We start from the raw sequence: 10,806 nt of genomic DNA on the forward strand, positions 1-10,806 counted from the left end.
CCCCAGGCCCCCCGAAGCCCGGTCTGTCCGTGGCCGGGAGCTCCCTGGGGAGCTCCTCTGTGTGACTTGAACTCTAGGCTTCTCCCTCTGCCATTTGATCTTAGGATCACAGCTGCATCTGGGAGTCCACCTTCTTCCTGCAGCCCAGTCCCTGATCCCCACACCCCCTCCCCAGGGTGGAGGCGCCCCTCACTGCCCCGCCCCCAGCTTCAGCGTAGAACTTCCCGCAGAAAAAGATTCACTTCTAAAGGTGGGTTTTCCTTGGTGTATGTATTTAACTTACTGCACCCCGAGGGGTCAGAAGGGCCTAGAACGGAAGGCCTAGCTGCCTAGGAGCACTGCGGCCGCACAGGCCGGAACACCACGCAGCCCCTGCTCTGTGTCTCAGGACCCTGGACGTGAGTGTGGTGGCTGAGTCATTGCACCGCTGCATTCCTCAAACAGTGAAACCGAACAGCCACCATCCGAGGGTCACCCAGAAAAATATCCTCCTTGAACCCGCAGTGTGAAATCAGGGTGCATGTGGGAACGTGCTTTCATGGCAAGGCGGGGTGCTCAAGGGTCACAAATTCCAAGGCTGTGGCAACAGGGAAGCAAGTGTCCCCAAGGCAGGCACTGGCCGATGGCCTGTGACAAGCCAGGGTCACTTGGGGCCTGCTGAGCTGGACACTTCCCCCTCCACCCCCCCCGACCCCCGTTGCTGCCACCAATGGACCTGACCCGAATTCGAAGGGAGACAGGTTGCAAGACCAGATTCCTGCGTGACCTGTAGAGATTTTTTAAGGGTTGGGAACTAGCTCGTGAGAGCAATCAGGCCGCAAACACCCCTCCACCAGGCCAGCCACCAAGCCCTGGGAGCCACGTCAAGATGGGAAGCAGAGTCACAATTTGGGTTTCACTTCCTCTAAGATGATTTCAGTGTTTCATGAGTGATCCTGCTTCTGCGTGATGACGCGAGGACCTGGCGGGAGAAGCCAGTGCGGGCTCCGTGTCCTCCCGGGTGCTGGTCTGCAGACGTGATGCCCCACCCCCCGCAGACGTGATGCCCCCCCCCCGCGGATGCGATGCCCCCCCCTGACGTGATGCCCCCCCGCAGACGTGATGCCCCCCCTGCAGATGCGGTGCCCCCCCCCTGAAGACGTGATGCCCCCCCCGCGGATGCGATGCCCCCCCCCGACGTGATGCCCCCCCCGCAGACGTGATGCCCCCCCTGCAGACTTGATCCCCCCGCAGACGTGATGCCCCCCCGCGGATGCGATGCCCCCCCCCCCGCTGACGTGATGCCCCCCCGCGGATGCGATGCCCCCCCCCGCTGACGTCATGTCCCCCCGCAGACGTGATGCCCTCCCTGCAGATGTGATGCCCCCCCCCCGCTGACGTGATGCCTCCCCGCTGACGTGATGCCCCCCCGCGGATGCGATGCCCCCCCGCAGACGTGATTCCCCCTGCACACGTCATGTCCCCCCCGCGGACGTCATGCCTCCCCCCCCGTGACTTGCCCAGGCTCTCCGCCGAAGGGCGGGCGGCCCGGGAAAGCCGCGGACCACGCGGCGGGCGGGGCAGAGCCCGGGTCAACCCCAGCCGAGGGTGCCCGCCCTGCGGCCGAGCTCGCGGACGGGCTCTTTAAACCTGGATCCGGCCGCCGGCGAGCCCCGCCCCGGGGCGGCCCCGACACCCGAGCCAGCCGGCGGCCCGCCCCCAGCCCAGCTGCCCGGGCGCCCGCGGAGCCGAGGAGCCGAGCCGGGGCGGCGGCGGTCGGCATGGCCCAGGCGTTTGTGAGCAGCAGGCTGCAGCCCGGGAAGGTGGTGGTGTTCGTCAAGCCCACCTGCCCCTACTGCCGGAGGGCCCAGGAGCTGCTCGGCGCGCTGCCCTTCAGGCCGGGGGCTCTGGAATTTGTCGACATCACGGCCGCCGGCGACACCGGCAGCATCCAGGACTATCTGGAAAAGCTCACGGGCGCCAGGACGGTGGGTTCTCCAAGGCCGGGCCGGAGGCTCCCCCGCCCCCATTCCCTTTCCCTGTGGGGCTGAGCGGGGGATGCGCCGGGGCCCGGGGCGCTGGGGGGTCTCTAGGCGAGGACCCGGCTGGGGACGGCAGCTGGGCTGCAGCCCCGGGGCGCTGGGGGGTCTCTAGGCGAGGACCCGGCTGGGGACGGCAGCTGGGCTGCAGCCCCGGGGCGCTGGGGGGTCTCTAGGCGAGGACCCCAGTGGGGACGGCAGCTGGGCTGCAGCCCCGGGGCGCTGGGGGGTCTCTAGGCGAGGACCCGGCTGGGGACGGCAGCTGGGCGGCAGCCCCGGGGCGCTGGGGGGTCTCTAGGCGAGGACCCCAGTGGGGACGGCAGCTGGGCTGCAGCCCCGGGGCGCTGGGGGGTCTCTAGGCGAGGACCCCAATGGGGTCGGCAGCTGGGCTGCAGCCCGAGGCAGCGGACCCGGTGCGGTGCGTCAGGCTCGCGGCCCCAGCGCTGTCCCCGCAGGCTTGAGCCCCCGCCGGCCTTTGTTTCGAGCACTGCCGGGAAATGACAGTTTGCAGCTTGCGGCCGGGGTGGGAAGTGGGGCGCGGGGGCAAGTGTGACCTGCGCGTTGAACGCCCTCTCTCCCGTGTTCATCTGGCCGAGGGGGCCCGAGGGGGACTTGCCGGCCTTGGTCTTTCCTCTAAGCGCCCTTTAACCACAAGCCCTTAGCTCCCTCTTCCCTATCTTAACTCACTCCGTCCCCTGGAAAGACTCTAAAGGGTCACGATTTGCTCCTTCTTCCATGTTACAGATGTTTCCAGGCCCGCCCTGGTAGGGAGTTCAGGGGCCAGAGTCCCAGCCTGGATTTCACAATGGCTTGCAACGTGATCTTGGGCGAGGCGCCACCTCGGGGATCCTCAAGGACCTTTGGCCACCAGACCTAGACAGGCAGGGGACCTCCAAGTCCCCTTGGCTCCCATAGATTGTGAGGCCCTCTAGGAACTGCTTTTCTCTACCTGGAAAGGCTTCCTCTTCCTCAGCACCCCCAGCTTTTGGGGGGGTATGGCCAGATCTGGCACCGGGTGGGGTAGGGGCCACGGGGACCCCCCACCCCAGCCCCCTTCAGGATGCGCATCCTCTCGGACACTGTGTCTGCAGAAGCACATTACCTGCTTCAGTTGGACTCCCAGGCTTTTATCTGGGTTCTGAGCAGGAAGCACGGGGTGGGGGGCGGGGGGTGTTTCTCCACGCCTCTCCTCAGCCATCAGTCTGTTGGCACAGAGGGAGGCTACACCTGTTGCCCTGTTGCTCCCGGGGCCCCCACTGTGAGCTGAGGACTCCTGGGCCTGAGCGAGAGGTCCTGCAGCGGAGGCCATCGTGGTTAGAGACGCCAGCTGCTTAGGGACCAGCTGGGCGGGCTGCCCCGGGCCTGTGAGCCAGAGAGCAGCGCCAGCACTGCCCGGGACCCCGTGATGGGTGCGTGCCTCGTGGCGGGGGCTCCCAGATGTTGCTGCACGTTGGCATCACACAAAGAGCGCTGTAAAAACTCCGGCTGCCCAGGTCACTCCCCTCACCAGTTCAGCCACACGTTGGAGGTAGGAGCCAGGCATCAATAGTTGTGAAGACCCCCAGACTGAAGGGTACAAGGTCTGTCCCAGAGATGGGGAAGTTCTGAGGATCTCGTGGGCAACGTGAGGACTGTCGTTAATAAATACTGTCCTGTATGCTTGCGGTTTGCTGCGGGAGGAGACTGAAGTGTTCTCACCACACGCATAAAAAGTTAACTATGTGCGGTGGTGGACGTGTTAATTAACTTGATTGCGGTGATCATTTCACAATGTGCATGTATTACCAAACCATAATGTTGTAGACCTTAAATATCTACAAACTTAGTTGTTCATTATACCTAATAAGGCTGGAAAAAATAATTTATTTCCTACCAAGGGGGAAAAAAATCCCAACATCCAACAAATCTTGAGAGCCGCTTGTCAGCCTAGCAGCATCTTTTTAGCAGGAGAAACCTCTTCCTGCATTCGACACATTGTTTTTCCCTATTTCTTCATAAAGCAACAATTTGTCTTGTAGTCTTTTAAGTCTGTTTTTGAATTTTTAAAAGGGCCTTCCATGGGTTCCGGGGTCCTGAATGCATTCCTCCAAAGGGGAGAACAGATCCTTTTACGGTGTGTGATTTACGTTCCCTCACAAGGAAGGGTTTATACCTGAAGAGACTAGACACTTGGAAGTAGTTGCTGTGTTCCTTTCCCTGTGATGACCTCTGGCGACGGGCACACAGTAGGAGCCCAGCAGGACCTGACTGATGCCCGGAGCCCATGTCTTCAATCAGGCCGTGTACTTGGAGAAAGTGTTTGGGGTTTGCTCTGGCCAAAGCTCCTGGCTCAGCATCTTCATTTATTCTTTCTCTCATGCTCTTCCTTTCTTCAAGTAGATCCGAGTTTCTGACCTGTAACCTTTTCCTTCCCTCTAAAGAACTCCTGTGAACATTTCTTGCAAGGCAGCTCTACTGGCATCAAGGTTCCCCCATTTTTGCTTATGTGAGAAGGTATCTCTCCTTCACTTCTGAAGGTTAATTTTGTTGGATGCAGCAGTTTTTTAAGCACCAGCTACATATAGCGGCACTTTTCTGGCCATTGGGAAAGTGCCAGGAACAGAACAAAGAAAAACTCCTGCCTTTGTGAAACTTGCATTCTAGTAATCACAAGAAGTAATAAAACAGTTTGTTGGAAGGTGGCCAGTGTAAGCACTACTCTGGGTAGGAAAGGGAGGTGGACAGTAGGCATCAAGGTACAGTTTTAAGCAGAGCCATGAGGGCCTCGCTGATTTTAGTAGGTCTCTAAGGGAGGTGAGAGGGCCATGCATGCAGAAATTTAGCGGCAGAGTATTCCAGGGAGTGGGAAGAGCAGGTGCAGAGGTCCTGTGGTAGAAACATGCCTGGCAAGGAGGCCTGTGTGGCTGGAGCCCTGTGAGTCAGGAGGAAAGGAGGAGGAGATGAGGCAGTGGGGTGTAGCCGGGAAGGCTTTTCAGGCTGTCCCAAGGACTGTGGCTTCAGAAGTGCAATGAGATCCCACTAAAGAGTTGTGAGCAGAGGAGTAACCCAACCTGAGTTTTGAAAGCGTGGGTCTGTGGGGGAAAGTGAGCGCAGGAAGGCCAGCCTGGAGCTGGGAGACATCTGGAGGCTCTAGCAGTTACTCAGATGGAAACTGCTGGTGGCAGCACCCGGGGCATTGCCAGGGAGGTGGTGAAGAGTCTGGGAAGCAGCGGGGTCTGTCTCTGGGCACCTGGAGCCGGGCTGGGGAGGGGCAAGGTGTACCAGGGAAGTCCAGGCCCCAGGGTCCTGTGGCTTGTTTGAATGGTGGCAGTTGTGTCTCTGCTGCTTGACAGGAAGAGGCACTCAAGTTCCTGGAAGAGGGGGCTGGGGCTTGCAGGGGAGCCCCCAGAGCACGGGTGTCTTCACCTTCCTGAGCAGATAGCAGCCGGGTCACCACAGCTTCCCACACTGGCACATGCAGCCTGGAGCCCAGCCTCTGTCGCAGGTCCCAGTAACTGCTGTGCTTTAAGTGGTTGCGCCGTGGCCTCCCCTGGGGGGTGGGCGTAAGGACAGGGGGGCCTCTGGGCTCGCAGGCAGACCAGCTGCTTTGCCAGGTGGGGCCTACGGTGAGGACCCCTTGCTCCTCGGGGCCTCCTTCCAACGGGTTCAAATGGTCTCGGCCAACAGCCCGGTCGGAGGTGGGGATGTGGCAAGAGGGAAGCGTAGTGACAATCGCTCCGCTGTTTTTGAAAATATAGAAGTTCAAGAGTGACTGCATCTGCTTGTTTAAAGCTCACATGATTTCGGGGCACCTGGGGGGCTCAGTCGGTGAGGTGTCTGACTCTCGGTTTCAGCTCAGGTCATGATCTCAGGGTCATGAGGCTGAGGCCTGCGCTGGGCTCCAGGTTCAGTGCAGGGTTCACCTGAGATTCCTCTCCTCCTCCCTTTCCCTCCCCCTCAGCTTCTCCCCCTACTCCTGTGTGAGTGCCAGCACGCATGCTCCCTCGCTCCCTCTCTCCCTCAAATAAATAAAGCTCAGATGATTTCTATTTCATCAGGCAATGCCTCTGAAGAAGGAGCTCTGCAGTACAGTGACATTACAATTACAGGGGCTCTGTTGCAGTTGCTGCTACCCTGACCACCGCCTTGTATTCCCAGGGTGACAAAAGCCAAAAAATCCCCAATAATTTGGAGCAGTGGGAGCTTCGGGTTTTCTAAAATAATGGACAGGACCCAAAGGAAAACTTAGATTTCTGCCCTCATCTTCCCATAGCTGTTCCATCTGCTGATAAAAATACGTTGCCTGGCTGGGGTTTCCCCACCCAGGAAGTGGCCACAGGGCCCCGGTGGCGGGTGGAGCAGGCGCTGCAGTCTGGGACTGGAGAGGACATCTGTGTGCTTCGTCACTGGGATGCAGTTCGGTGTGCTCGTGCCCAGTCTCCAGGCACAGGAAGTAGCCCTGGAAACGTAGTGCAGGTTCTTTTGCTATTTGGCCTTGACTTGTAAAGCTCACTCCCACCCAGAACCCCTTAATAAAATCACGGTAAAAACTTACCTGAAGTAGTGATTCAGCCCTTTTTTTCATCTCCCTCATGTTTTAAAAAATTCACTTGACTTGTTATGCCTTTTTGAGGAAAATCAAGAGCTTTGAAGGTACTTTCGCTGCCCTCTGTCTTTCATCTCTCCTGCCCCTTCTGGTAGGTTCCTAGGGTTCAGGAAGAGGGCCTGCTGGCTTCTGACAGTCAGGTGACCTGTCCTGCGCTTGTTTCTTCACTGCCTGTCAGCTTTTCTTTACAAGTTAGCCTGGAAGTGGTCTGGGCCACCGTGAGAGGACTTCCTCCTCCCTCAGGATTCTAAAAACACTCTGGAAGCACCACGGAGGGAGCCCGACTGTGACCGGGGACGATCGCATTTGGCAGGTGTAATGACTCTGCCGGCCTGGCCTGCCTCGGGTGACCCACACGTGCCAGGGGTGAAACCAAAGCAGCCCTCCGTCCCGGACCTATAGCACTTGAACATATTATGATAGGCAGGAGACAGAAAACGGGGGAGCCCGATACCCCCCCCTCCCCAGCTGAGGACAGAGCCCACAACAGAGACAGATGACTCTGACGGACTGGGAATTTTACAATCAGGGGCTGGGACCTGATGCAGATGCTTTTCTAGCTGTGTTGAGAAACCAACTCCTTCCCGGTTGTCATGGCTCAGCGTCAGGGCTCCGGTGTGGTCCCAGCTACAGAGAAACCAGAATGCAACCAGGGTGGTCTAGCTGCAGCAACCAAAATTCTTTCCCTGAACTGTGTTTCTCGAGAACGAAAATGTTAAGTTATGTTGACAAGTTAGACCATCTCAATGCACAGCATCCTCCACGTGAAGAACATCGTGGCCTAGAAACATTCTTTGGTGAATAATTTTACGATTACAGCAAAGTTCCAACCTGAAAGAATATGCAAGAGGAGGTTGTAAAGCGATTTTTAAAAGCTTTGGAATCACGGGAAACTTTTAAAGGAAGGGGGAAAAATGTCATTCTTTCTAACCTAATAGTGACGCTCCTTACCCATCTTGGTTTGCTTGCTTTTTTAGGTGCCTCGGGTCTTTATCGGAAGAGACTGTATCGGTGGCTGCAGCGATCTGATAGAAATGAATCAGAGTGGGGAACTGTGCAAGAGGCTACAGCAGATTGGAGCTCTGCAATAATTATAGGTGAGAGACGGGTGGGGTGCCGGCCAGGGACACCGGGAGATGACAGAGTTCTCCTGGATTTTATTACCCTCCAGCAAGGCAGTTCAGCTAGAGAAAGAGTGATGTGGGGTGACTTAAAGAACTGTGATGTCATTTATGAGTTTCCTATTTTGCAAAGAGATTGTATGGACAGGAGGAAATCCTTTCACTCGACCTTTATTTCACAGATGCTTACTGAGCACTTACTATGTGCACACATTGTGTGAGGGACGGAGAGTAGAGGGATGAGCCAAATGCTAACACAGAACCTCTGTTCTAGAGAGGTGGACCCACCAAAACCAAGTAAGCAAATAATTCCTGAAACAAATTAACAGAATAACGTGATGGAACAAGGCAGGGGGTAGGAGGAAATGTAGCTAATAGGATGAAGGAAGGCCTTTCTCAGCTGGCGGAGCTGGGACCTGCTTGATAAGGAGCAGCCATGTAAAGATAAGGCCAAAAAGCTTTTAGGGCCAGGGAAACAGCAGGTGCGAAGGCCCTGAGCTGACAAGTATGGACTATCCAAGGAACAGAAAGCAAGAACAGACTGAGTGAAGTGCAATGAGAAGGAAGAGTAGCAAGAAATGGGGGCAGGCGCCAGGGCGCACAGGCCATGGTAAATAATTAGGATTATTCTAAACACAGTGTGGAAAACGAGGTAATTTGGCATTACCTGTGTTTACACTGCAAATCAGTTCAATCTGATCGGCTTCCCAAATGTCAGAACAAAGTTTCCTACAGTTGCCACTCAAAGGAGACCCTTGGCTGAATGGAAAGCCACGGGGTGATGAACTCTTCAAAACAGAACCGGGGTACTTTTGGGATCTTGCCCCAGCTCTTGTTACTGTTCACTAGATGCTAAGTAGGCCAGTTCCACTGACTCACAAGCAGAGAGACTCAGTGTTTTGTTTTGTTTTTTTTAAGTCAAAGGAGACTTTGACCAATGTATGGTTCGTAGACCAAAATATCTTTGGGGGGTATTTATTGCCCGTGAATTAATAATTTACCCTTGAGCAATGTGTGTGTGTAATTTGTGGTAGTCACTCAAAATAGCAACAGAAATTAAAAAAAAAAAATTGAGTACCTTGAAATGAAGTAGTCAGTTTTAGGAAGCTCCTAATCACAATTCTACAACGTCCTCGCAGCAAGTGAACACTACGTCTGCTTGTGTAGCGTTCTGGCCTCGCCCCACGTATCCGAGCACTCAAACCCCAATTAACTGTGGTGCTAAATGTTTCCTATTCTGGAACACTTTGGAGCAATTTAGGCTTAGAGTAAAAATGGAAGAAAACTAATGACTTTGCTGGGAAGATATGAAAGGTCATTTCCCCAACTACCTCTGTGTTGGGGGGGCCTTAGTGCTCCCCTTATTCACAAGGTCTATTTGCATTGTCCTCCAGCATTCTAGGATCTCAGTATTTTACTGCCAACTGTAGCTCAGAGCCATTTGTAACAGAATGTGCTTAAAAGGCAAGAGTAAGTGTTGTGGTAATGGAAAAAAAAAATGAGGGGAATTTACCTTTCCAAGAAAATCCACTTGTTTGACTTTTGTTTCCCTGGCAGAGCAGACCCCAGGATGATATCCTCCTGAGAGCTGGATGGCATTTCAAATGATAACCATACTTCCTGGCGGATGGATCCGGGGCTAACAGCCACAGCAACCAACTGTTTATTTAAAATTCTGAAATATGTTAACCAAAAAAAAAAAGGAGGGGGGAGTGAGGGGATTTTGGGCAAAAATAGGTTTTTGTTCTTTTGATTCAGTATTAAAAGTGGACCAACTTGCCCCAAACCACAGGTCTGAGAAAGTTGATGGGTATCTTATGTTTCTTCTCGATTGGCCCTTTGGGTTCCAAAAGACCATGACAAGCTATGGCTTGGGATTCACTCAGTGACCCAAAAGGTGTCCTTTCTCTTTGGCATGTGTCTCTTCCTGGCCGCTCTCCATATGCTAGGACTCTTCTACCTCGGAGCCAGTGTTTCTCAACCAAGTTTATCCCAAGTTGATCCAAGTTTAGGATGAATCTGTAACTGGTTTTCTGCTACTGCCTGAAAGTTACTTTGTTGAATCTGACTTTATAGAATTTGCATCATGAAAGCAACAGGTATTTTGATACGCTTTTTCAAGCTACATGTTTCTCCCCAGTCATGATCCCCACCCCACTCCACCCTATCTTGAGAATCATTGCTCTGAATCAGTGTTCTTAACCTAGACAACTCAGAGAGCTCCTAGGAAATGTTCAACAACTCCAGGAAGGGTCTAGAGGACCCAATTTGAGAAACACCACATGAAAAATTAAGCGCAGTTGGTCTTCACTTGGTGCCACAGAGATGGGGGTATAAGCACAGCTGCTGCCTTCATGGGGCATCTCTCTTATGCACGGTGGTCATCCAGGTAATCCTCAATAAGTGTGTCTTAACTTGTTTAGATTATGAACAAAAGTAAAATACAACATCTAAAATGTTATCACAGAAAACTTGCAAACCCCTCTCCCTAGAATATGTCTATGAAAGTGGCCATACTTGAGAGGCGTGGTCCTAAATGATTTTCTCTCTCCTTTTTCCCCCTCCACTCTTATGGTGCAGTTTGTTCTAGAAATGCAATATTAATTCTGCTGTTCCTAATGTGAATGGTTAAATGATGGTGATTTTTGTCTATTTCTTTTCTATATCCTCAATACCTTAAGGAATCATGTTAATGTGAAGTACACCGCATTCAAACTGTATTCATGTTTGTCCCCTACCATTATAAATAAAGGCACATGCTATTGTCCTTCACTGAGTACAAATGGGTCGTGTGATTTTCAAATTTTTTATTGAAATGACAATTTGACTATGTCAACACTAACCTAACGAATAATGTTTAGAATCAATAACAGTTTCATTTCACATTCTATTTTTCCCTTTCTTAACCTAATACCCTTCAACCAGGTTGCTGTGGATGATTGTGCAGGTTATGAACTGCACAACACTGGGGCTGCCTCCTGGAGGTTGTGCAGTAGGCAACCGGCACAGTGTGTAATCCCCTCCAGACCATTTGCCCACACTTTCACATTTCGTCCTGAGACACCCTGTCTTCACCTTTGAT

General features: G+C 53.8%; 1 protein-coding gene across 3 annotated transcripts; it reads left to right on the plus strand.

Moving 5' to 3' along the window:
• Window positions 1-1,512: 1,512 nt before the first annotated feature.
• Window positions 1,513-10,507, plus strand: GLRX (glutaredoxin). 3 transcript variants are annotated; one of them, XR_011997021.1, is made up of 4 exons: window positions 1,513-1,967; window positions 7,581-7,700; window positions 7,907-8,021; window positions 9,282-10,507. XR_011997021.1 is itself a non-coding variant. In XM_025992878.2 (3 exons), the coding sequence occupies exons 1-2, from the start codon at window positions 1,761-1,763 to the stop codon at window positions 7,692-7,694; spliced, it is 321 nt and encodes a 106-aa protein (XP_025848663.1). In that variant the 5' UTR covers window positions 1,513-1,760; the 3' UTR covers window positions 7,695-7,700; window positions 9,282-10,507. The 3 variants fall into 3 exon arrangements, 2 of the variants coding, with proteins under 2 accessions (XP_025848663.1, XP_025848664.1); XM_025992878.2 differs by lacking the exon at window positions 7,907-8,021; XM_025992879.2 differs by lacking the exon at window positions 7,907-8,021 and having other exon boundaries at window positions 9,287-10,507.
• Window positions 10,508-10,806: the final 299 nt, after the last annotated feature.

This window comes from Vulpes vulpes, chromosome 14 (assembly GCF_048418805.1).
Source record: "Vulpes vulpes isolate BD-2025 chromosome 14, VulVul3, whole genome shotgun sequence".
Classification (NCBI taxonomy): Eukaryota; Metazoa; Chordata; class Mammalia; order Carnivora; family Canidae; genus Vulpes; species Vulpes vulpes.

Excerpts from the sequence above, each read along its gene's own strand:
- GLRX (XM_025992878.2), top strand. The coding sequence starts at position 1,761 with ATGGCCCAGGCGTTTGTGAGCAGCAGGCTGCAGCCCGGGAAGGTGGTG. Across the intron at positions 1,968-7,580 it reads AGCTCACGGGCGCCAGGACG|GTGCCTCGGGTCTTTATCGG; the intron begins GTGGGTTCTCCA and ends TTGCTTTTTTAG.